This window comes from Mustela lutreola, chromosome 9 (genome assembly GCF_030435805.1).
Source record: "Mustela lutreola isolate mMusLut2 chromosome 9, mMusLut2.pri, whole genome shotgun sequence".
NCBI lineage: Eukaryota > Metazoa > Chordata > Mammalia > Carnivora > Mustelidae > Mustela > Mustela lutreola.
The window spans coordinates 55,534,935-55,562,181 of NC_081298.1; the positions used below are offsets into that span (position 1 = coordinate 55,534,935).

A 27,247-nucleotide genomic window follows, 5' to 3' on the forward strand; every position below is an offset into this window, starting at 1 on the left:
GGCTAGGACCTCTAGTACTATGTTGAATAGCAGTGGTGATAATGGACATCCCTGCCGTGTTCTTGACCTTAGCGGAAAAGCTTTTAGTTTTTCTCCATTGAGAATGATATTTGCGGTGGGTTTTTCATAGATGGCTTTGATGATATTGAGGTATGTGCCCTCTATCCCTACACTTTGAAGAGTTTTGATCAGGAAGGGATGCTGTACTTTGTCAAATGCTTTTTCAGCATCTATTGAGAGTATCATATGGTTCTTGTTCTTTCTTTTATTGATGTGTTGTATCACATTGACTGATTTGCGGATGTTGAACCAACCTTGCAGCCCTGGAATAAATCCCACTTGGTCATGGTGAATAATCTTTTTAATGTACTGTTGAATCCTATTGGCTAGTATTTTGTTGAGTATTTTTGCATCTGTGTTCATCAAGGATATTGGTCTATAGCTCTCTTTTTTGGTGGGATCCTTGTCTGGTTTTGGGATCAAGGTGATGCTGGTCTCATAAAATGAGTTTGGAAGTTTTCCTTCCATTTCTATTTTTTGGAACAGTTTCAGGAGAATAGGAATTAGTTCTTCTTTAAATGTTTGGTAGAATTCCCCCAGGAAGCAATCTGGTCCTGGGCTTTTGTTTGTTTGGAGATTTTTAGTGACTGTTTCAATCTCCTTACTGGTTATGGGTCTGTTCAGGCTTTCTATTTCTTCCTGGTTCAGTTGTGCTAGTTTATATATTTCTAGGAATGCATCCATTTCTTCCAAATTGTCAAATTTGTTGGCATAGAGTTGCCAACACATAGAGGATGTGATCTATTCTGGAGAATGTTCCATGTGCACTAGAGAAGAATGTGTATTCTGTTGCTTTGGGATGAAATGTTCTGAATATATCCGTGATGTCCATCTGGTCCAGTGTGTCGTTTAAGGCCTTTATTTCCTTGTTGATCTTTTGCTTGGATGATCTGCCCATTTCAGTGAGAGGATTGTTAAAGTCCCCTACTATTATTTTATTATTGTTGATGTGTTTCTTTGATTTTGTTATTAATTGGTTTATATAGTTGGCTGCTCCCACGTTGGGGGCATAGATATTTAAAATTGTTAGATCTTCTTGTTGGACAGACCTTTTGAGTATGATAGAGTGTCCTTCCTCATCTCTTATTATAGTCTTTGGCTTAAAATCTAATTGTTCTGATATAAGGATTGCCACTCCTGCTTTCTTCTGATGTCCATTAGCATGGTAAATTCTTTTCTACCCCCTCACTTTAAATCTGGAGGTGGCTTCGGGCTTAAAATGAGTTTCTTGGATGCAACATATAGATGGTTTTCGTTTTTTTATCCGTTCTGATACCCTGTGTCCTTTGATTGGGGCATTTAGCCCATTAACATTCAGGGTAACTATTGAGAGATATGAATTTAGTGCCATTGTATTGCCTGTAAGGTGACTGTTACTGTCTATGGTCTCTGTTCCTTTCTGATCTACCACTTGTAGGCTCTCTCTTTGCTTAGAGGACCCCTTTCAAGATTTCCTGTAGAGCTGGTTTGGTATTTGCAAATTCTTTCAGTTGTTGTTTGTCTTGGAAGCTTTTAATCTCTCCTTCTATTTTCAGTGATAGCCAACTAGATATAGTATTCTTGGCTGCATGTTTTTCTCGTTTAGTGCTCTGAAAATATCATGCCAGCTCTTTCTGGCCTGCCAGGTCTCTGTGGATAAGTCAGCTGCCAATCTAATATTTTTACCATTGTATGTTACAGACTTCTTTTCCTGGGCTGCTTTCAGGATTTTCTCTTTGTCACTGAGACTTGTAAATTTTACTATTAGGTGATGGGGTGGGGGTCTATTCTTATTGATTTTGAGGGGCGTTCTCTGAACCTCCTGAATTTGATGCTTGTTCCCTTTGCCATATTGGGGAAATTCTCCCTAATAATTCTCTCCAGTATACCTTCTACTCCCCTCTCTCTTTCTTCTTCTTCTGGAATCCCAATTATTCTAATGTTGTTTCATCTTATGGTGTCACTTATCTCTTGAATTCTCCCCTTGTGGTCCAGTAGTTGTTTGTCCCTCTTTTGCTCAGCTTCTTTATTCTCTGTCCTTTGGTCTTCTATATCACTAATTCTTTCTTCTGCCTCATTTATCCTAGCAGTGAGAGCTCCATTTTTGATTGCACCTCATTAATAGCTTTTTTGATTTCAACTTGGTTAGATTTTAGTTCTTTTATTTTCCAGAAAGGGCTTTTATATCTCCCGAGAGGGTTTCTCTAATATCTTCCATGCCTTTTTCGAGCCTGGCTAGAACTTTGAGAATTGTCATTCTGAATCTAGATCTGACATATTACCAATGTCTGTATTGATTAGGTCACTAGCCTTCGGTACAGCCTCTGTTTTTTGTGTGTGTGTGGTGAATATTTCTGCCTTGTCATTTTGTCCAGATAAGAGTATATGAAGGAGCAAGTAAAATACTAAAAGGGTGGCAACAATCCCAGGAAAATATGCTTTAACCAAATCAGAAGACATCCCAAATCGTGAGAGGGGCGAAAGGGGATAAAAAGAGGTTCAAAAAGAAAGAAAGAAAAAAGAAGAAAAGAAAGAAAAAAAAGAAAAGAATGAAAAACAGAAAACGAATAAAGAAAAATAAAATATATATATATATATTAGATAAACTAGTTAAAAAACGTTAAAAACGAAAAGGGTAAAAGTTAAAAAAAATTTTAGCAGAGAAGTGAAAAAAAAAATGAAAAAGAAAAACATTAAATTACCTGCAAGACTAAAAAAAAATCACAGGTTAAAAGCCATGAGTTCCGTGCTTTGCTTTCTCCTCCTCTGGAATTCCGCTGCTCTCCTTGGTATTAAACCGCACTCCTTGCTAGGTGAACTTGGTCTTGGCTGGGTTTCTTGTTGATCTTCTGGGGGAGGGGCCTGGTGTACTGATTCTCAAGTGTCTTTGCCCCAGGCGGAATTGAACCGCCCTTACCAGGGGCCGGGCTGAGTAATCCGCTCAGGTTTGCTTTCAGGAGCTTTTGTTCCCTGAGCGCTTTCCGTAGAGTTCCGGAGGACGGGTATACAAATGGCGGCCTCCTGGTCTCAGGCCCGGAGGAGCCGAGAGCCCGGGGCCCCACTCCTCAGTGCGCCCTCAGAGAACAGCGCCCATTTACTCCCGTCTGCCTGACCTCCGGCCGCGCTCCGAGCTCACCGAGCCTGCTACCGGTTCAAGGTAACACCGCGCTGTGAGCTTACTGTCGGCTCTGTCTCTGTAGACAGCTTTCCCGTTCCAATACCCGCAAGCTCTGCGACACTCAGACACCCCCGATCCTTCTGTGACCCTGCAGGACCTGAGGCCACGCTGACCCCACGTGGGCTTTGCCCCAGTTTAGCTTCTGGAGTGATGTCCCTCAGCGGAACAGACTTTTAAAAGTCCTGATTTTGTGCTCCGTTGCTCCACCGCTTTGCCGGGACACGCTGGACTCACAAACTGGTAAGTTCATAGTTCTCACCAGGCTAGTATAGACAAATGTTGCTGTCGGTCAATGTGCACACAAGGTGTAGTTATGAGTTCATGCTATCTCTTACAAAAATTTATCAGCAAGGGGCACCTGGGTGGCTCAGTGAGTTAAAGCCTCTGCCTTCGGCGTAGGTCATGATCCCAGGATTCTGGGATCAAGCCCCACATTGGACTCTCTGCTTGCCAGGGAGCCTGCTCTCCCCTCCAACCCCACCTGCCTCTCAGCTTACTTGTGATCTCTGTCAAATAAATAAATAAAATCTTTAAAAAAAAAATTTGTCACCAAGAAACATAGCTTGGGCTGATGGCTTACTTTGTGTCTCATGAAGCAGTCTAAACAGTTGTTAAGGACAAGTAAATATATATAAGTAGTATAAAAGGTTTTTAGGTGAACTTTTTAGCAATGATTATCTCTTATGGTATGTGTACTTAAAAATAGTTTCCCCAAATCTTTCAGGTAAGCTAAAGCTTTAAACTTTTGTGAAATGATAAATTAAGTTAAATTAACTGAATGTCCGTACCATTTCTAAATAAAGCACCAAACAGATTTACACACTTTTAACTGCTGAACAAAGATTTATACAGTATTCCTTTTAGAGAAGAACTAAAAGGTATTTGGGTCATGAGTTAACATACATCTCTAGAAATTATTAAATGAATTCATCAGTTTGCCATTGTAAATAATGCTGGTGTGACAGTTCACTAACTGCTTACTTCTTAGTCAAGGTTTCTAAGAGTTAATTCTAATTAATATATGTAACTAAAATTACTAGAAATAATATAAGAGAAAGAACTCTGTATGCAAGGAAAGTAAGATGTGTTTTTGGTAAGAAGAGATATGAGGTATAAAAAGGCATTTTTTTTTTAAGGGAAAAAAAGGGAAAGTAAATTTGTCCCAGGTAAAACTGGTTATTTCCAGATGGGAAACAGGAAAATAAAGACAGATTAAATAGCTAGACAGAGAGAGAAAATGTTACCTTGTGTGGTTCAGGTGGCTAAAACTGAATGAATTTATTGTAATGGTTATAGAATGAAGCTTTAAAATCAGTAGTGTACTTATACGAGACCAAAACTAAATGTTCTTTCACCTGCTGAAAGGACAGTTTTCTGGGACTACTGGCCTGCTAAGACTGTGAAAGGCTTTTTGTCACCTTCTAAGTACCCAGTCTTCAAAAAGCAGATTATATTTTATCAAAATAATTTTCCATGTTTTATCAAGTCTTTGATCACTTTTGCTCACAACTACATAATGTTCTGTATTTGCCCTTAAAATCCTTTGTCACTTTGGTTAAACAGATAAGTAATGCTTCATAATGATCTGTTAACCTATTTAGTCAAGTGTCCAAATCTTATGTGGTATTTTTGACAAATTTCCAACATCATTCTAAATGAAGTCTTTTATGGCCTTAAACTCAGTTTGAGATTTTCAAGAGGGCCTCTAGAACATACCAAAAATTGTGGTTTTGATTTGAATTCCCCTGATGGCTAATGATGATGAACATTTTTTCATGTGTCTGTTAGCCATTTGTATGTCTTCTTTGGAGAAGTGTCTGCTCATGTCTTCTGCCCATTTTTTGATGTGATTATCTGTTTTTTGGGTGTTAAGTTTGAGATCTTTATAGGTCTTGGATATCACACCAAACTATGGAGAGAGCCAAGATGCCCGTCAACAGACAAATGGATAAAGAAGATATGGTCCATATATACAATGGAATATTATGCCTCCATCAGAAAGGATGAATACCCAACTTTTGTATCAACGTGGGTGGGACTGGAGGAGATTATGCTGAGTGAAGTAAGTCAAGCAGAGAAAGTTAATTATCATATGATTTCACTTACCTGTGGAGCATAAGGAATATAATGGAGGACATTAGAAGAAGGAAAGGAAAAGTAAATTGGGGGAAATTGGAGGAGGGAGACGAACCATGAGAGACTGTGGACTCTGAGAAACAAACTGAGGGTTTTGGAAGGGACGGGGTGGGGTGCTGGGTGAGCCTGGTGGTGGGTGTTAAGGAGGGCCCGTGTTGTGTGGAGCACTGGGTGTTACACCTAAAAAATGAGTCTTGGAACACTACATCCAAAACTAAAGATGTACTGTATAGTGACCAACATAACATAATAAAAAATATGTGCTCTCTGTTTACAAAAAGAGATGTTACACTGAGTTTATCTGGTATGTTGAAATACCTGGTAGGCATGTCAAATAAGTGATGGTAAGCCTTCTTAGGTCATAATATACAGATAAGGGGCGCCTGGGTGGCTCAGTGGGTTAAGCCTCTGCCTTCAGCCCAGGTCATGATCTCAGGGTCCTGGGATCAAGCCCCACATTGGGCTCTCTGCTCAGCAGGGAGCCTGCTTCCCCCTCTCTCTCTGACAGCTGCTCTGCCTACATGTAATCTCTCTCTCTGTCAAATAAATAAATAAAATCTTTTTAAAAAAATAATGTACAGGTAAATGTTATTAAAATAAGAATTATAGAAATTTTATGAAATTCCTAAAATTCTGATATGCCCTGGTATAATGTTATCAGTCATAATTCTAGCTATTACCTTAAAATACTGCACACCACAGAAATAACCAGACTTGTCAATTCTGCTACAATGAACTCTCATTATATCTTTAATAATGGGCATCTTAAGTCTTTTGTCAATTACAGTTACTGTATCACTATGATTCTGGGTAAACGTGTTCCTGAAAAAGCACTTCCCTTCAAGGAGATTTAAGAAAAGGACTTTTGACAAGTGAACTTGTCAAAAACTTGTCAGAAACCTCCAGGTTTCTTATAACCTTAAAGGCCATAAAACTGGGCTGGGTAAGAATTTCCAGAACTAAAGGGAAAACTGGATTTAAGGAGAACAACCACTACTCATATGGAACTGAATAAATGGAGGAGGAGGATTATAATGTTTATGAATTTTTGTTTGAAACACTGCCTGTTCTGTTTCATTTTTCCAGATTGAAGGAAACCTTTTTTACTCTTCTCCTAAGCTATCAACAATTTGATAAGATATACCTTTGTGAACAAAGATGAAACAATTGCTTTTTCTCTCTACCTGATCCTTCCACAATTTGGAAACAGTCAATATTCTTATTTTCATGGCAATATAGTTATATACATAACTTCAGGAGGAATCTATTCTCCTTGTGTCTCCAAGACACAACTGCAAATGCCAGTTATATTACCAAGGCTTTGACCAGAATGTCATATTTGAGAAGGATGTGTGAAATTCAGATATGACCAGACAGCTTTAAGGAACTAAGGGTGACTTTATGAAACCAAAGAAGCCCCTGGAAAAATTAGCCTGGTACCTTGCTCACAGGATTTACCGCATTTTTACCAGGTGAGTAAACAAGGTCCTTTACTGGCAGGCACAGAAGCCCATAATATTTTCAGGATCTCCAGAAGAAAGGAATTCACCCAAATCTAAAGGTATGGCAGGTTAAGTCTGATGGCCAAGGATTGCCTTTCTGGCTTTAAGAAGTTTTTTTTTTTTTTTTTTTTTTTTAAAAGATTTTATTTATCCACTTGACAGAGAGAGATCACAAGTAGACAGAGAGGCAGGCAGAGAGAGAGGGGGGGAAGCAGGCTCCCTGCTGAGCAGAGAGCCCCATGCGGGGCTTGATCCCAGGACCCCGGGATCACGACCTGAGCCGAAAGCAGAGGCTTTAACCCACTGAGCCACCCAGGCGCCCCTGGCTTTAAGAAGTTTTTAAGAACTTCAATCTGAGATTCCTTATGAAAAATTCCAGCAAAGAGGATTAAAAAAAAAAAAAAATCCTAAATAGCCAGTCCCTATTCTTACTGTACTTATACAAGTAATCAAACCAAATTTATTGACACTAGACTTAATCTGCAAACAAATTAGTCTTACTGTTGTTATCTTCAGTAGACTATAGAAAGAAAAATTATGTTTCAGTAGAAACCACAGTATACACTTGTGGATATTAGATTCTACTCCTGCTGTCTTTGAGGTTTTCTTTTCTGCCTATAAGTTGGACTGGATCCTCCTTATTCTACCTTCTTCCAATATTTGGCTATAACTCTCCAAAATAATATTTCCAGATTTTCTCTCACCCCTCTGACTTGGAATCACTGAGAACTAAAACTGCCCTTTTTTCAAAGTCACACAACCTAGGCTAGATGCTCTGATAACAACTTCAGAGAAATCACCATAACAGATCAAGTAGAGATAATCTTCATGCCTCCTGCTATGTAGACCATTACGAAAGATTACCAAAGACACTGAAACTGCAACAGGAAAACCTATCAGTTTGTTGCTGCCTGCCCTCACTCTGTCTGAAGGTGCTTCAAGCCGGAGATCTAGAAATCTTTGTCAACTGGATGCCTTCAGAATGCAAAAACTGGGATTATAATCTGTTCTAATCATTAACCATGATTTATTTCCATAGAAATGCCTTTTATTAAATACCTGAGTTCTTGTACCACAGGCCTAACTTGGGAGCCCACCTGCATCACTGCCTCCTGAAATGAGAAACAACTGTCTAACTGAACCCATTTATTATTGGGACTAAGAGCCTGGTTCAGTGAGATGGAGCAATCTAGCAGCTTGACTTCTGCACTGTGACACTTCCTAGGGAAATTTCAAAGACAGGACCGAGAGGAAATAAAATACATTACCCCAAACTGTGCCACTTTGGCATGTGGACTATTCTGAGCTAAAGACAATCTAGACCCAGCAGATTCAAGAATAACTTTTACCCTTCTCTTAACTATCTAAAAGAATTTAGATAGGGGGGTCTGGCCCAGAAAGAGAGCTGTTAACAGACATAAGCTTTTAAGAATGACTTCTGTATGCAAGGGTAAACATATAATGACCAAACGGCCACTCTTCTTATTGTTCTGTGAATTATCCTCCTCCCCTTTAAAGCTTCAGACCCCTATCCTATTCCCTAGTTCAGGATGGCACATAAGCCTCAATTGTCTGACCTATCCTTGAATGTCATATTCTTATAGGGCTCTTGTATATACATAATTAAAATTTTCTCCCATTAATCCATCTCATGTGAATTTAATTGGTAGACAGGCCAAAAGAATCTTAAAAGGCAGAAGAAAAATTCTTCCTCCCCAATACTAGTAATGAAGGCACTGGAGGGCCAAGGAACATTCTTCCTTTTTGCCAGATGAGACCTGACCTGTGTAAGCTTTCCAGGTCAACTAGGGGATGCAAGCCTTTCTCTATCACAAAAGCTGCTGCAAAGCCTCATCAGTTCTAGACATAGCCTCTCCTAGCTTACATGTTCTGAGGCGCTTCAGGGTTCCAGGCACTGGGCCAAGTGCCTTTCAGTCAACTGTCAAAACCACCCTAATAGAAGGGAAACAAACACTACCTGATTTTATAGATAAACGAGGCTGTTAGAAACCTGGCAGGGCCAGGACAATGCCACCATGCCATGTATCTGTGCTGCCCCACAACACAACAACTGGGGCCCCACAAATAACAAAGGGTGTATGGTGGTTGGCCTCTAAGGTTGGCCTCATGATGCCACCCCTCAAGGATATGCATGCTAAGTGAGTTCCTATGCCTGCCCTTGATTCTGGCTGGGGCCTGCTTTCACTAGCAAAATGTGTAAGATATGATGGCATATGATTTCAGGCCAGTCTTCCTTCCTGAGCTGCCAGAGAAGTGCAGGCTATTCTGCTGGGGGACACCATGTGGGGGAACACTGAGGTGTAAGACATTCATGCAGCCACCCCAGCTGTCACCATACAAGACTCTAGGGATCCCAGTAGAGGCACTTCCCAGCTCAAGCCTGTGCAATCACAAGATACTGTAATAAAATGAATGCTATTTGCTAGTTTTGACCACTCAGTTTAGTGTGTACTTGTTGTGCAACAACAGATAATACAATAGGGAGATGCTTCCTCTAGGGCAAGGAGCTGTCCACACCCTTCTTGGCAGGTGTCACAGCCCTATGTGTCCCAGGTAGGCACTTCATGTAGTTAACGGGTTTAAGGCTGGCCCTCAACAAGCAAATGGGTAACTGCCTTCTTCCTGCTGGCTAAATAGGTGTTATCTGGCCACAAAATGAAAGTTACAAGTGTTTCTGAGACATGGAAATGTTTTTGGTTTGCAATAGAAGAATACCATAATGAGGTTAAACACCAAGATTTGAAATAAGATGTATGTGAAAAACAAAAATTCCAGTCAGAACAACCAGGCCCTTGGAAGAAGTGCAGAGAAGCGGTAGGCCTGTGGAGGTGAGCAGGTGTGGGGCAAGGAGAGGCATGTGGCTGGAGCATATGTATAGGCCCACAGGCACACATCTGGACCAGAGGCATGTGTCAAGGCCTTCAGGCCCTGATCGATGTCGTCAGGAAAGACAGGCCATACCACCCTTGAAGCAACGTTCCCCTATTCCCAAACTGGGACACAGTGATCCCCTAAGACCTCCTTAGAGTTCATGTACCTGTTGGCCAGCACCAGGCTTCTCCTCACCCAGGCCAGTCAGGAATGATCACAGAAGGCCTGGGAGGAAACTTCCTGACCTGACATAGACTCCATCTCCAGTTCAATGCCATGTCTGCAGGAAGGGCCAAGTTCATGTTTAATGATCCTTCACAGAGCAAGAGAAGATGGAGCATACATCCTCATAACACTGGAATCTCTGTGAATGAGGGGAAAAGTCTCCCCAGCTCCACAGCAGCAGCCCCAGAATGACCTGCTGATGGTCCCTGCTGTACTGTCATAAAGAATAAATTCCCTTCAGATGCTTAAAAACCAGTCCACTCCAAACACATGGGATGACTAAACAGTTACTTGGTGGCTAAATGCCCACAGCCCACAGTTTGAGAAATGAATTCTCCAGCATCTCTTCCTTTTAAAACATAACAGCATACATACACAAGTAAAACACATGACCATTTGTCACTCTCATAGTGCCCATTGACATGATGTGGGGTGCATTCTTCCTCACACATCCCTCCTGGGCTCCCCTAGTCCTGCGGAGCAGGGTCCAGTAGGCTGCTGTGATGATGGAGGGCAGGGTCACATTTCCTGAAGGGTTCCTCAAGCCTGCTGAGCAAGAAGGACTCTCAATTCTCATTCCACTCACCAGGTTTCCCCTCTATGCCACCCAGAATCGCCAGCCGCGCCGACATCAAACCGAGCCCCAGGTAGCTGTGGAAAGAAAAGTCTGTGTGAGGGGCTGGCCTGCCACAGCAACCGCTGGGTAACACCTTCATTCCTGCTTCCAGTTCACCTGGCCTAAATCCAAAACAAGTGGGAAAGGGAGGAAACCTGTGGCGAGGCAGCAGACTTTCTGCTTCTAGAAGCCTTTCTTTATGGAGGTTAGGGCATTCAGCTCAACAAGTGAAAGCCTGTTACTTAACAGGAGCTTGCCTAGGAGCCTCAGATGCCAGTCAATGACACAGATGTGCCCTGATCTTTATGAGTGCATATGCTTTACACCAAGAATCGACTGAAGGCGCCATGTGGTAAACAAATGCCCAAGAAAATTCCTGAACAATCCATGGGCTCTTCCCCACCTTTTAGAAACCTCCTCCAAAGCAGAACAAAATAAACACACAAAAAAAAGAAATGAGATTTTACTGTAGGTGAACTAAAAAATGAAGTGGGGAGAAGGCAGGAGGAGAAAGGAACAGCAAGGGAGGAGGAAGTGCTAGAGGGAGAGCTTCCAGCAGTGGGGTTTCCAGGTGCTCTGGGTCATGGCACAGGGCTGGCTGAGCAACAATCCTGGATGCGCAGCCTCTCCCTCTTTCCCCAACTCCCAAACAAACCTGTAAGAATAGAGCTTGTAGGTCCGATTAAACATCTGGAGTGACGTCAGGTAGCCAGGCGGGGAGGTCTGGAGGGTGTCCTGAAGAAGAACATGAAAGTTATTATCCTTTCTGCCGGTCTTTCTTTTGAAAATACCAGGGTATTCATAGAGGTATTCAATTAAATTAGTTTTTCATTAAGTCACATGTTGTGAAAGAGTTTGAATAAGCAATGAAAAATAAAATGACCAAAATGAAAAAATGTTTTTCCTCCTCCTAATTAACATTTACCATTCTGACAAATATGGCCCAACCAAGACAACTGTGAATAAATTTAAGTACGCTTCCACTGTAAACTAAAAATAATAAGAAGAAAGTGGTGGGTGAGGGATGCACTGTGGTTAGAGCAGCAGATGGTCCAGACTAGAAGCATTTTCATCTCCTTTACAATGTCTCATCCCACAGGGCTTGAGGCTCTCTCCCCTTCTAGGAGTAGACTAAGTAACGGCCCCCTTTCTGGCTTGTCCTGGGGGAAAAGGGGACATCGCACATCCTGTGGTTGGCCCTGAGGGTTCTAGGTAGTACCTAATTTATCATCACACTGAAGATCAACCTTCCATTTCTTCCCCCCAGGCAAAATTAAAATCAAGTGAAGGAGCTTTAATTGTGAATGAATCTGGCCTTCAGGACAGAAATTGAATGCACAGGCGGAGAGGCACCAGGTTAACAGGCCTTTCCTGAGGGACTGCAACTCCTGGTGGCAGGTGGCTTTTGGAGGGTGGGGGCCACAGTGGAGCAGCAAGGGCTGGTTACCTCAACTCTCGGAAGGAAGGTGATCTGAGTGGATCCTCCGCCTAAATCCAGCATGCCCACACTGCTCCTTCCTGGGGTTTTCAAACTGCCTGGAGCAGAGTGAGTAGAAACCAACACAGCACTGTCACATAGTAAATAGATGAGAACAGGTGAAAAAGTACAGCTAGTTTGAGAGCCAAGCCCCACAGTGGAAAGAAAAACAGACAAGCAACTGTGGGTATTTAACAATCTCCATGGAAGGATGCACATGTTGAAGGGACATGAATGTGGCTCTGCCAGCTGTGGCTTTAATTTGAACAATGTAAAACAATACTGACCTTCAGCAGAGAATCAATTGGGGCCTGCCTTATCTACTGCTCATCCCCAGGGACACTGACTTCCATCACGTCCCTTCATGCCCAGAGGCATGCATCCCCCAGCACTGTGCTCCTAATGTGTCCCTTAACATGGCTTTCCATCCCCAAGGGGCAAATTCTGTTACAAAGCTTCTTTCTTTTTCCATACATGCATCTCACACACACTGGTCTTTGCCATAATTATAATATAAGGTACAAAAGCAACCTATACTGAGAATAATCTAAGAAAAATGATTCCTTGTCATCTTGTTCCAAGAACAGATGTTTCTGTTCCCTCTTCTACCTACAGAAGAGGAATTCATTTTTAAGGTGAAAAGCATTCCCACCACATTGAATAACTGAAAGTATGACAGGTTTTCTTCATGATTTCTCTTAGAAATGAAAGGACACGGCCCCTGGCTGAAGTGGATACAGCAAGCAGGAACTATGCTGTAGAAATCCAGGCCTACAAAGAAGCTCCTTTCCCCAGCAATTTTATCTGGAAGCTTGATATTCGCCCGATGAGCCCTCACTCAACCTAATGCTCTACTTTGAGCCAGTAATGAGACCTCTGCCATCAAGAATGGCATCTGTGGACTGTCTGCTTCAGGGAGAGGGAGGAAGAATGTACCTGTTAGGAAGTTGACAGTGATCCACGCTGAAACGCCTACAAGAGAGGGTCAGAGACACCATGTGAATCACCTGAGATGGCTGTAAACAACACATGCACTCAAATAACCACTTTGAGATTCCAGGAGCTCAAAGTGAGTGCCCCTCACTCCTCAGCCTCCAGATCAGCTACAGGAAGAGGCAGTGGTCATCAAGCCACCCAGCAGCTTCTGGCAGACTATTCCAGAAGATGCCATACTACAACACCACAATACTCGGCCAAATGTCACATCTCTCCCTCCTATTCTTTATCATGAACTTCCTCTTTTTGGAAAGAGAATTTTGCTCTCCCTCTCCCCTGGTCATATTTTAAAATCAGGAGCTGGTGAAGAACCTGACAGTCTCTATCTCAGCATTAACAAACTTCTAAAATCTGGGGATTCTCTCTAAATGTTCTTAAAGCTGAAAAGATGATTTGTTTTCAGAAACCTCATTTGTGGGGCGCCTGGGTGGCTCAGTGGATTGAGCCGCTGCCTTCAGCTCAGGTCATGATCTCAGTGTCCTGGGATCGAGCCCCGCATCGGGCTCTTTGCTCAGCGGGAGCCTGCTTCTCTCTTTCTCTCTCTGCCTGACTCTCCGCCGACTTGTGATCTCTCTCTGTCAAATAAATAAATAAAATCTTAAAAAAAAAAAAAAAAAAAAAAAAAAAAAGAAACCTCATTTGTGCCAGGTTTGGAGCTCGTTGAGATGAGAATCTGTCTCTAGTACTGGCCCCCCAGAGATCCTCTGAAGACAGTGACACCGAATACAATCAGACTGTCACTTTGGTTCTTGCTTGCCCATATCTGACTGAGGAGAAAGCTCCCATAGCAACCCTGCACACGGCCTGTCTCGCAGGACAGCCTCGTTGCACAGAGAGCTCCTGGAGACCCTACCTTCATCCGTTCCGTTCATGATGGAAACACAGTCATCTCCTACAAGGAAGGGCGATGCCTTAAACACTTCTTTCACCTAAATGTAAAGGGAGACACACCATTATCCTTTACAGTCAAAATTCAAAGTTTCCAATTACACCGTGCTTTCAGCAGGTCATGACAAAACAGCAGAGGGTGTCAGCTGGTGCTGTGAAGTAATAAAATTCATGTCTTATTTTAAATTTTTCGAATCCTCTGCAAGTGATATCCTTATCTACTGCCTGGACTGGTGGAGGCAGATGCTACCCTGAAGAAAACCTTTTTAAAATTTTTTATTGTGTTATGTTAGTCACCATACATCATTAACAGTGTTCCAAGATTCATTGATTATACACCACACCCAGTGCTCCATGCAATATGTGCCCTCCAAAATACCCACCATCAGGCTCACCCATCCCCCCACCCCTCTTCCCTCTAAAACTGTTTCTCAGAGTCCACAGTCTCTTGTGGTTCATCTCCCCCTCTGATTTTCCCCCTTCACTTTTCCTCTCCTTCTCCTAATGTCTTCCATGTTATTCCTTATGCTCTACAAGTAAGTGAAACCATATGATAACTGACTCTCTCTGCTTGACTTATTTCACTCAGCATAATCTCCCCCAGTTCCGTCCATGTTGATACAAAAGTTAGGTATTCACCCTTTCTGATGGCTGAGTAATATTCCATTGTATATACGGACCAAAGCTTCTTTATCCATCGTCTGTTGGTTCTTTCCACAGTTTGGCTATTGTGGACATGGTCGCTATGAACATCGGGGTGCGTATGGCCCTTCTTTTCACTACATCTGTATTTTTGGGGTAAATACCCAGTAGTGCAAGTGCCAGGTCATAGGTTAACTCTATTTTTAATATTTTGAGGAATCTCCACAGTTTTCCAAAGTGGCTGCACCAACTTTCATTCCCACCAACAGTGTAAGGGGTTTCCCTTTCTCCACATCCTCTCCAATGTGTGTTTGAAGAACCCTGTTTTAAAGCCACTCTGGGCTAGAAGAGCTCAAGGGCACCTTGAGCCTGCTAGGCCCCCAAACTCTGCCCTGCTTTAGACTGGAGATGAGGCTCCAGAAGCTCCTCAAAGCAGAGCTCAGCCTGGGGCCCAGGAGGTGGCCCTGTAGCCAGGAGGTAAAGGCAGTGAGCAGCAGCATTTGGGTGCACTTCCTTCCCAATTTTTTAGCAAGTACTAACATACAGAAACTTCAGTACATCTGCACATCCCAACTACACCTGTGACCTACAATCAGACTTGAGCATGTAAAGGTAACTTTTACAATGGACCTTGACCGATGTACAACATTTCATCATTTAGCAGCTGCATAGTTTAGAAACAGTACTAAGGATGAAAAGCAGTTTTCCTAATGGGCCTGACAACAAGAACTGTCCAGGCACTTATAAGAAACAGGGTTCATAGTTTTTTTGCAGGGCTGCTGCTAGGCTTGGCGGCAATCTGGGCCATGTGAGAGTCAGATCCTGGCAGGGGAAGGGTAAAGGCCTCCTCAGCAGTTACATCTGTGGATCAGACCAAGAGAAGAATTGGCAGTTACCATGAGAACATGCAGCCTGGAAATAAAGCGTCAGGAACTCAGGCTTCTATAACCCTCTACAAGGATCTAGTCTCTGCATGGGGGGAAGCCCTTCAAAAGGCCTCAACACATACTTAAAGTTACTGTTATTACATAACAAGGTTCATTATAGAAAACAGGAACAGCTAAAGGTGATGCTGTTAACATTTTGATGTGTTTTCCTCTTCAGGAAGCTTCTACATAGCCCATTTGACTGCTCAGACACTGGCTGAGTATCTGGTGTTTTCAGTTATCCTAAGCTATCCACCAGCCCCTACCGCCCCCCCAACCCCGCTGGGGGAAATGGGTAAAATCACCTTTTGCAGTAACTTTTGAGCCTTTTCTCCTGGTAACAGACGTAAACCAGCTGTGGCCTTGAGGACCAAGGGGGTGGCCTTCCAAAAGTCAAAAGGAACATCCTGTTTAGCTACATCCAGTAATTCCTGAATTCCTGAAGTGCTCTGTGAATGTGGTAAAAGTAGGGTCTGTCAAAGCTCAGCATACAGGGTCACAGATGCTCCCCCAACCCTTTTGGCTTTATTAACTTACAAACACATCCTCTTCTAACTTTCCAAATTGGCAGAAAACGACCTAAGTGGTGCTTGTGAGTGTGAGGGGTATAGGGACCAGGCGAGTACAGAGCAACACTCCTGGCAGTGGTGCATGGTGGGGTGAAGGCACATAAGAGGGTTCTGCTATTCTAAACTCTGGCCTAGCCCCATCACCAACGAGCTGTGACTCCTCTGGACATCATGAATGAATCCTGGGGTTTCTCATGGTGCTGAAAACCCCAAAGGAATCATCTATACCTGCCAGAATGCTTGAAATCCAAAATTGGCTAAGGCCCTGTGTCAGTGCAAAGGTGGGAAAACAACTTTGGTAAAGTACTTCTGGATATTACCAACAGCTACAAAGTTGAGGGAACAATTTGGCAAGGCCTGCCCAAGGAGATAACGTACATTCCTCTTACTCAGAAATCTCATTCTATGAATTCATCTGAGATGGATGCCCTTAAATATGTGGGTAATGAATTTCAATAAGGTGACAAACTGTAGTCTTTCTCAGACATTACCTGAATGTCCTTCAGGGGAGGTCTGGTTCCCATAAATTCAATGTACCCATACACACTGCAATATCATTGCCAGAAAAATAAAGGAAGCCCTTCTCATTCTAATAGTAAATACTCTCTCTGTTATATTGATGAGGGACACAAGTAAGTACATGACAACATGAATGCCATTCTATTGTTTATGTGAAATAAACAGGGGAAAGGGAAGAATACAGATGAATTTGTTCATAGGTATGTCAACAAGTCCTTGAAAGACATAAGAAACCAGGGGGCACCTGGGTGGCTCAGTGGGTTAAGCCTCTGTCTTTAGCTCGGGTCGTGATCTCAGGGTCCTCGGATCGAATCCCGCATCGGGCTCTCTGCTCAGCAGGGAGCTTTCCCCGCTCTCTCTCTGCCTGCCTCTCTGCCTACTTGTGATCTCTCTGTCAAATAAATAAATAAAATCTTAAAAAAAAAGAAAAAAAAAGAAAGAAAAGAAACCAGGATCACCAGCCCTCCTAGGGAAGAATGGAGCAGGAGGAACACTCTCACCACCTGCCCTGTGAAGCTGTGAAATATGTCCAACTTGAATATGCATTGCCTAAAACAACTAAGATTTTAAAAATCTTAAGAGTTTATTCTAAAGCTACCTAATTTACTCATGTGTAATATTATAGTTACACTAACATCACTCATTTTTTGTTTTCAACTTGTTTTTTAACCAAGCCACAGGAAAGCAGTACTATGAATTTACTATCTGATATCTAGATGGACCTGTGCACAAAAATATGTATTACTTTATTTATTTATTTTTTAAGATTTTATTTATTTATTTGAAAAAGAGACAGAGTACAAGCAGGGGCAGCAGCAGAGGGAGAAGTAGGCTCCCCACTGGAGAGCCTGACATGAGGCTCAAACCCAGGACCCCAGGATCACGCCCTGAACTGAGCCACTCAGGTGCCCTGACATACTTGACTCAAAAGGAAATAGTAGCTATGTTACTACCCAGTCCATTTCATCAGCACCTTAGCAGAAATACAGGTGTCCTGAATGAGTGCAGCTGTAAGCTTTAAGGAGTTGAGAAGTATAAAAGTTATGAATTTACAAAAATCATTATTGGACAGTTTAAGTAAGTCACTTTTACACTTATTTGGTTTTGTGGATTTTTGCAAAATACATTTTAAGTTCAATTTTTTTGTCAACTTTTGTCATCTTCAGTTGAAGGCACTGGAATAAAAACAAACCCTCAAACACTGTTTTTTTTGTCAGTTTGTAGCCTTTGTGTTTTTGAACTGCGCCAAGACTTCTGGGTGGCATGCCTGGTGGTTGGGGGAAGGGCCTGGGAAGCTGGAGTGTGGGGGAAGGTGGTGGGGTAGGGGTCGTGGTCCTCCTTTGGCCCCATGCACTGTACCAGTTTCCCCAACTGACTATCCTAAATAGCATGAAATGTCTCAGGGCAGCACTATCAGAGATGCTTTCCTCTGCAAAGATCAACGCACTCGAGAAAGGGAGTTGGCTTTAACAAGTTGCCGAGCTGAAAAACAAATCTGAAGGACAAATAGACCTGAGAGAAAATCATTACCTTTTCAACATCATCAGCATAAGCAGAAAGACCTGGCTTCAGTGCTTTAAATGTCTCATGGGTCAACGTGGGAGTTTCTAAGAGGAAAACATGTTTAAAAAAAAAAGTACAAATGTGAACATATATATGAATATATACAATTATGGCTAGCCACCCTTTTTAAAGGCAAATATCTGAAATCAGACCAATTCCAAAGTGACCGGAACACTGCCTCTTTAGCCCAGATAAACAAAATAAGCATTCTACCTGATGCTTTGGTCAGAACTTAAAAAAAAAAAAAAAAAACCCAATTTACTGAGATATGATTTACATATAAAACTATCCATCTAAACTGCTGAATTTTATATGGTTAATTCCTGTTACATTGACTGACGAGCAGGGCAGATAATTCTAAACTGCAAATATAAAAGTTATTTTTCTATCCTGGGATAGGTGTAGTAGGTTCTAAAGAACATTTTTTTTCTCTTCGTTTAAAAAAACAGTTGTCCTAAATTATGAAGGCCCTGGATTCATGTGCATACAGCAGGGGACTGTTTAGAGGCACATTGGTGGCCAAGGGATGTTGGCCTGAATTTGGACATGAAGACCCAGGAGGAAAAATCAGGGACAGAACTTTTTGAAAGGAGGTCTCTTTAGAGATAAAACACTGGACTATGGCTATTAAAGGATTACATGCTGACAAGTTGTCTTAAAAGCTTAAAAACCATTTTTGAAGGTAGGTAGGTCTGGCAGATAAAAACAACTACTGAAGTGAGTTAAAAGATAAAGCAGATGAAAAGTAAAACATGACAGCTCTGGAGAGAGCTACTAACAGTGTCTGTTGCCACCAGCTCTGTTAAATGCCCAGAACAGTGTCTACTCAAAAGGTATTGAGGGTCAGCAAAGAACCAGCTGTGGCCAATGGACCTACTGAGCAGTCAGGGGGAAAACACTCAGGCTAGAAGCTGGAGGGTAACTCTCAGAGCAGGAGGGTTCAAGAGGTGACAGGAAAGGAGATCAAAGGGAGAAAGGATAGAGTACAGAGCTGCGCACTGGACTGGATCTCCCCACAGAAGCAGCTACGGGAGAATACATATAAACTCCCTCCACCCTAGTGCCGGAAGCCTGCGGACCCCCATCCCCAGTTTATAACACAGGTTATAATGGGGCTCAGGCTCCAGCTCCCTTCTCACTGCTGAGGCCACTCTCATCTGTCACTCTGACTGGACCCACTGGGCTGCACCATGTCAGTCTAGGTCCCAGTTCCTTGGCTAGTTCATGACTTCCCAGACTCTGCCTCATACTAGCCCAAGTCAGGAGCAACTTCCTACCTTAAACTCTCTCAATGCAGCTTCTGGCCTAAGTCATGATCCTGGCCACCTGACCTGCTGCTGAATGCTGGGATTAGACAGGCCACCCAACACCCTCATGGATCTCAGATGCCTTCAGTTGGTCACCAGAAGCTACTGTGAGTAAGGACAGTCAGGGAGTCCTGGGAAACTTAGATTCCTGGGCCCCAACCCAAACCTGAACCAGCCTCTCTGGGAACCTGTATTTTTGACAAGCTTCCAGGTGAGTCCGAGGCAGGGCATCCAGCCTAACCACTGTGCTGTAAGTGAAAGAGATCCCAAGAGCTCTGCTGTGAGTGAAGAGATCCTAGCAGTGAGAGGCCAAGGCACTCTACCCAGCACACCTCCAGGCTGCCGGTTGAACTGGAAGATGTGGACGCGGGTTCCAGTGCTTCCTGCATCAAACATGATGCCGTAGAAAACTTCATGACCATGTGCAGCTGTCCCTGGGGCACTGTGAGCCTGGTGGCCCCTCCGGGCCCCTGATGCCACCTCAGTGATGCTGAAGAAGGCCTGGGTGGCAGAGGCCCAGTGCCACTTGATGTAGGCGACATAGATGAACAGGCATATGAACAGCCCCAGGGGGTACACCACCTTTGTCATCTTCAGGTTCCCATTATTTGGTATTTTTCTCATTTCTCTGTCTGCTGAGGACTGTGCTGCAGCTGCTGAAGGGAAGGCAGGAAAGACATGTTAGGATACAAGCTTCTGGGGCAAGTCAGAAATTCCTGTGCTTAGAGACAAAATGATCAGCCAGAAACTGGTCTGCATTTTCCCCCTGGAATCAGAAGTTTCATTCAGTCCTCAAAGTGCTTCCAGAGGTATGAGCCCAATTTACAGAAGAGAACAGAAACTGGATTTTACAAAGACCAGAAAACCTGTTCGAGGCAGCAGGTCCTGGAGGGTCTGACTTGGGGCACAGACCCACAACTGCTGGTTCTAAGGCCTGAGCCTGGTCCCCAGCAAGTAATGTTCCAGACTAGTGGTTTTTGGACTTGTTGCCACTTTAAAAAGCCACATGTAAATGGTGTCCCCAAACTTTTCAAGGTACATAAACACATGTCCAATTCATTTTTTCAATTCTCACTTCCTCTTCTATACAGATATTCAATTCTTAGAAGGCTTAAAGTCTCATCCCTTGGGAACTACAGTGAGCCCCAGCCATATCTGAGAAATGCAGCTCATTTTCCTGGAGGTTTCACAGATGTCTCTTTTCACTCAGGTACTACACTCTGCCAAGGAGGAAATAATGCCTGTGTGCTTTCCAAGCTTATGAAAATCCTACCTGAATATCAAAAGAACTACCTCAGCACCACTGTCTTTGTTCAATGCCCCCTGTGCCCCCAAATGAATGCATTTGTTTGGGCTTTCTTAGCAGCTTCTGGTGTAAGACACCATGCTTCAAAGTTTGGAGAGAAAACAGTGGAATATGGCTATTAAAGGATTACATGCTGACAACCTGAGGCTTTAAAGGACAAGAAGTGGGGTACTTGATTCTCAAGGATCCCCTACCCTTGGGGAATGTCCACCTGTGTCCATCCCTAACTCTGTTGTGGCAAGTGGAGTAGACACTTCTAGAGGTAAGGAGACAGGAAAGTGCCATGTTGAAAGAAAGGCACATAACAGACCAATATCCCTGATAAACATGGATGCAAAAATTCTCACCAAGATACTAGGCAATAGGATCCAATAATACATTAAGATCCAATAATACAGGGAGAGAGTGGTGGGTGGGGTTACAGACATTGGGGAGGATAAGGGCTATGGTGAGTGCTATGAAGTGTGTAAACCTGGCGATTCACAGATCTGCACCCCTGGGGCTAATAATACATTATATGTTTATTTAAAAAAATAATAAAGATTATTTTAAAAAAAGATCTAACAAAACATTAAGAAGACTGTTCAAAAAAAAAAAAAAAAAAAAAAAAAGACTGTTCACCACAACCAAGTAGGATTTATTCTTGGGCTGCAAAGTGGTTCAACATCCGCAAATCAATCAAGATACATCACAATAAAAGAAAGGATAAGGCCCATACAATCCTCTCAATTGATGCAGAAAAAGCATTTGATAAAATACAGCATCCTGGGGCACCTGGGTGGCTCAGTGGGTTAAAGCCTCTGTCTTCAGCTCAGGTCATGATTTCAGGGTTCTGGGAAAGAGCCCCGCATCGCATCGGGATCCATGCTCAGCAGGGAGCCTGCTTCCCTTCCTCTCTCTCTGTCTGCTGCTCTGCCTACTTGTGATCTCTGTCTGTCAAATAAATAAATAAGATCTTTAAAAAACAAAAAACGAAGCAAAACAAAACACAGCATCCTTTCTTAAAACTCTCCACAGTAGTAAAGGGAATATACCTCAATATCATAAAAGCCCTTATGAAAAGCCCACAGAGAGTATCACTCTCAATGGGGAAAAACTGAGAGCTTTTCCCTTGAAGTCAGGAACACGACAGTGATGCCCACTCTCAACTACTGTTGTTCTACATAGTGCTAGAAGTCCTAGCCTCAGCAATCATAAATAAAAAGAAATAAAAGACATCCAAATCGGCAAAGAAGTCAAACTCTCACTCTTTGCAGATGACATGATATTCTATGTGGAAAACCCAAAAGACTCTAACCAAGAATTGCTATAACTCATACAGGAATTCAGCAAATCAGCTGCATTTCTATAGACTAACAATGAGACAGAACAAAGAGAAATTAAGAACTTGATCCAAATTCTAATTGCAGCAAAAACTGTAAGATACTTGGGAATAACCCTAACCAAAGAAGGACTTATACTCTGAAAACTTACAGAACACTTATGGAAGAAATTGAGGAGGACACAAAGAAATGGAAAAACATTCCATGCTCATTGCACTACTGCGTATAAACCCCAAAGATACAGATGTAGTGAAAAGAAGGGCCATCTGTACCCCAATGACAGGCTAGAGAACATGTCTCAATGTATGTTTTTAATTAACATATAATGTATTATTTGCTCCAGGGGTACAGGTCTGTGAATCATCAGGCTTACACATTTCACAGCACTCACCATAGCACATGCCCTCACTCCCCAATGTCCATAACCCAGCCACCTTATCCCTACCTCTCTACTCCCCAGCAACTCTGTTTCATGAGATTAAGAGTCTCTTATGGTTTGTCTCCCTCTCATCTTGTTTCATTTTTTCCTTCCCTACCCCCAACAGCTCCCTGCCCTGCTTCTCAAATTCCTCACATCAGAGATCATATGGTAACTGTCCTCTGATTGACTTATTTCACTCAACACAATACCCTCTAGTTCCATCCATGTTGTTGCAAATGACAAGATTTCATTTTTTTTTTTTTTTAAGATTTTATTTATTTATTTGACAGACAGAGATCACAAGTAGGCAGAGAGGCAGGCAGAGAGAGAGAGGAAGGGAAGCAGGCTCCCTGCTGAGCAGAAAGCCCGATGCAGGGCTCAATCCTAGGACCCTGGGATCATGACCTGAGCCGAAAGCAGAGGCTTCAACCCACTGAGCCACCCAGGAGCCCCCATATTGTTTTGATTACAGCTTTGTAACAGGGCTTGAAGTCTGGAATCGTGATACCACCAACTTGTTTTTCTTTTTCAACATTCCTCTGGCTATTTGGGGTCTTTTCTGGTTCCATATAAATTTTAGCATTATTTGCTCCATTTCTTCGAAAAAAAAAAATTGATGGTATTTTGATAGGGATTGTGTTAAATGTGTAGATTGCTTTAGGTAGCATAGACATTTTCACAATATTTGTTCTTCCAGTCTGTGATCACAGAACATTTTTCCATTTCTTTGTGTCTTCCTCAATTTTTTTCATGAGTACTTGACAGTTTCTTGAGTATAGATTCTTTGCCTCTTTGGTTAGGTTTATTCCTAGGTGTCTTATGGTTTTGGATACATTTGTAAATGGGATCGACTCCTTACTTTCTTTTCTCTGTCTTGTTGGTGTAGAGAAATGCAACTGAGTTCTGTGCATTGATTTTATATCCTGACACTTTACTGAATTCCTGTATGCGTTCTAGTAGTTTTGGAGTGGAGTCTTTTGGGTTTTATGTAGAATAAAGTATCATATCATCTGCAAAGAGTGAAAGTTTGACTTCTTTTCTGATTCAGATGTTTAATTTCTTTTTGTTGTCTGATTACTGAGGCTAGGATTTCTAGTACTATGTTGAATAGCAGTGGTGATAGTGGATATCCCTGCTATGATCCTGACCTTAGGGAAAAAGCTCTCAGTTTTTCCCCATTGAAAATAATATTCACTGTGGGTTTTTCATAGATGGCATTTATGATATTGAGGTATGTACCTTCTATCCCTACACTCTGAAGAGCTTTGATCGTGAAAGGATGCTGTACTTTGTCAAATGCTTTTCAGCATCTAATGACAGTATCATACGGTACTTGTTCTTTATTAATGTATTGTATCACATTGATTGACTTGTAGATATTGAACCAAACTTGCAGCCCAGGAATAAATCTCTCTTAGTTGTGGTGAATAATCCTTTTAATGTACTGTTGGATCCTACTGGGTAGTATTTTGGTGAGAATTTTTGCATCCTTGTTCATCAAGGATATATATTTTAAAAGATCACAAAGTATATATTCTGATCACAATGGAATGAAACTAGAAGTTAACAGGAAAAGGAAAGCTAGAAAATCCCCAAATACCTGGAAACTAAACACCACACTTTAAAAATTTTTTTTTTTAATTTACTTGCGATAGAACAAGAGTGAAAGGATCTATGTGAGATAGAACAAGAGAGAAACAGACTCCCCTGTTAAGCAGGGAGCCCAATGCAGGGCTTGATCCCACGACCCTGAGATCATGACCTGAGCCAAAGGCAGACTTAACCAACTGAGCCACCCAGGTGCCCCTAAATACCACACTCTTAAAACAACCAATGGGTCATAAAAGAAATCAAAAGGGAAATCAGAAAGTATCTTGTGACAAATGAAAATGAAAATACAACATTATGGAATGCAGTTAAAGCAGTACCAATAGGGAAAATTATACCTGTAAATGCTCACATTAAAAGAAAAGATTGCAAACCAACAACCTAACTGTATACCTTAAGAAACTAAAAAAGAACAACTTACTTATTTTTAAACATTTTTAAAAAAATTAAATTAAATTAGCCAACATCATTAGTTTCAAATGTAGTGTTCAGTAATTCATCAGTTGCATATAACATCCCATGCTCATCACATCAGGGGCCCTCCTTAATGCCCATTACTAAGTTACCCCATCCCCCCACTCACATACTTATTTTTAAACATTTTTAATTTTTATTTATTTTTTATAAGTAGCCTCCACATCCAGCATGGAGTCCAACACAGGGCTTGAACTTAGGACCCTCAGATGAAGACTTGAGTAGAAATCAAGAGTTGGATGCTTAACCATCAGTTGGATGGTTAAGCTCAGATGGATGCTGAGCCACGCAAGTGCCCCCCAAAAGAATTAATTAAGCACAGAGCTAGAAGAAAACAAACAATAAAAATTAAAGCAGGATAAATAGAGGATAGAAAATCAACAGAGAAATATCCATGAAACTAAGAGTTGGTTCTTTGAAAAGATGACCATAACTGAAACCTTCAGCTATTTTAACTAAGGAATAAAGAGAGAAGATTTGGGACGCCTGGGTGGCTCAGTTGGTTGAGCAGCTGCCTTCGGCTCGGGTCATGATCCCAGCGTCCTGGGATCGAGTCCCACATTGGGCTCCTTGCTCAGCAGGGAGCCTGCTTCTCCCTTAGTCTCTGCCTGCCATTCTGTCTGCCTGTGCTCGCTCTCTCTCCCTCTCTCTCTGAAGAATAAATAAAATCTTTAAAAAAAAAAAAAAAAGAGAAGATTCAAATTATAACTAAAATCAGAAATGAAAGAAGAAACATTACTACTGATTTTATAGAATTAAAATGCTTATGAGTATTATGAACCGTTGTACACTAATAAATTGGATAACCTACATGAAATAAACAAATTCCTAGAAACATACAATCTACCAAGATGAATTATGAAGAAATAAAAATCTAAAGACACATAACTAGTAAGGCGACCAAATCAGTATTCAAAAATCTCCCAACAAAGAAAAGCCCTGGCCCAAATGAATACTGATTTGTTGGTCACCTCTGATTTTACCAAACATTTCAAGAAGAATTCCAAAATCTTCCCAAAGAATGAAGAGAAGGGACCACTTCTTAACTCATTCTATGAGGCCAGCATTACCCTAACACCAAAGCCAGACAAAGACACTACAAAAATATACAGATCATCATTCTTTATGAATAGTGATGTAAAAATCCTCAAAAAAAAAAAAAAAGCAGCAAACTGAATTCAGCCACAGGGCAAAGGGACCAAGTGGGATTTATTCCTGGAATACAAGGATGGTTCAAGATTTGAAAATCCATCAAGGCAAATATATCATATTAACAGAATAAAGGGGGGTGGGCGCCTCAGTGGCTCAGTTGGTTAAGTATCCAACTTTTGATTTCAGCTCAGGTCATGATCTTGCAGTCATGAGATCTGGCCCATTGGACTCTGTGCTGAGCACAGAATCTGCCTGTCTGTCTCCCTCTGCTTCTTCTCCAGCTCTTTCTCTCTCTCTCTCTCTCTCCCACTCTCTCTCTCTCTCTCACACACACACTCTCTCTCTCTCTCAAATAAGTAAGTAAAAACAAAGTCTTAAAAAAACACCCAGAATAAAGGGGAAAATCAGTATGATCATCTCAATTGATGCAGAAAAAGCATTTAATAAAACCTGATACCTTTCCATAATGAACATAACCAATAAATAGGAATAGGAGGAAACTACCTCAACATAATAAAGGCCATATATGAAAATCCAACAGCTAACATGACTCAGTGGTGAAAGACTGAAAACTCTTTTACTTTAAAATCAGGACCAAGAAAGAATGTCTGTTTTCAATGTTTCCCTTCAACATAGTACTGGAAGTTCTAGCCAGGTCAATTAGGAAAGAAAAAAATTAAAAGCCATCCAAATTGAGAAGGAAGAAGTAAAACTATCTGTTCATAGATTAAATGATCTTATATGTAGAAAGCCCTAAAGATTCCACAAGGAAGGAAAGTAACTGTTAAGAACTAATAATTTCAACAGTACATAATATCAACACACAAAAATCAATTGTTTCTATCCATTATAATGAACAATTTGAAAAGGAAGAAAACAATTCTATTTACAATAGCATCAAAAAGAATAAAATACTTAAAAATAAAGTTAACCAAGGAAGTGAAAGCCTTGTACCCTGAACACTACAAAACAAAACATAGCTGAAAGAAAATTAAGAGTCAAATAGATATCCTGCATTCATGGATGGGAAGACTTAATATTGATAAAGGTATCAATACTAGCTATAGTGGTCCACAGATTCAATTCAATCCCTATAAAAATCCAAATGGCTTTTTTTTTTTTTTTTTTTGTAGAGACAGGGAAAAAAATTCTAACATTCATAGGAGATACAAGGAATCTCAAGGGACCCCAAATCACAAAACAATTCTGAAAAAGAACAAAGTTGGAAGCCTAATACTTCCTGATTTCAAAACTATAAAACTATAAAGCCACACTAATCAACAACTTGTGGTAGTGGTAGAAAGACAGACACAAAAACAAATGGAACAGAACAGAAACCCCAGAAATAAACCTTCACATATATGATAAAATGATCTTTGACAAGGGTACCAAGACCATTAATAGGGGAAAGGACAGTCTCCTTAACAAACGGTACTGGCAAAACTGGATATCCACCTAAAAAGGACTGAAGTTGGATCCTTACCTTACA

The 27,247-nt window shown here is 41.6% G+C and overlaps 1 protein-coding gene across 9 annotated transcripts in view; it reads right to left on the minus strand.

The window, feature by feature from the left end:
• The window catches only part of ENTPD6 (ectonucleoside triphosphate diphosphohydrolase 6), a 43,143-nt gene that overhangs the window by 9,996 nt on the left and 5,900 nt on the right, over positions 1-27,247 (minus strand). For 4 of the 9 annotated variants that reach the window (XM_059134258.1, XM_059134255.1, XM_059134257.1 and 1 more), the window contains exons 2-9: positions 19,808-20,131; positions 18,136-18,212; positions 15,823-15,966; positions 13,915-13,990; positions 13,002-13,037; positions 12,036-12,124; positions 11,244-11,323; positions 10,559-10,623 (exon numbers count right to left, since the gene is read on the minus strand). In XM_059134258.1, the coding sequence (XP_058990241.1) occupies positions 10,559-10,623; positions 11,244-11,323; positions 12,036-12,124; positions 13,002-13,037; positions 13,915-13,990; positions 15,823-15,966; positions 18,136-18,212; positions 19,808-20,099 (859 nt within the window). In that variant the 5' untranslated portion in view covers positions 20,100-20,131. The remainder of the gene's footprint in view (positions 1-10,558; positions 10,624-11,243; positions 11,324-12,035; positions 12,125-13,001; positions 13,038-13,914; positions 13,991-15,822; positions 15,967-18,135; positions 18,213-19,807; positions 20,132-27,247) is intronic. The other 5 variants (XM_059134256.1, XM_059134261.1, XM_059134259.1 and 2 more) reach the window with 5 other exon arrangements.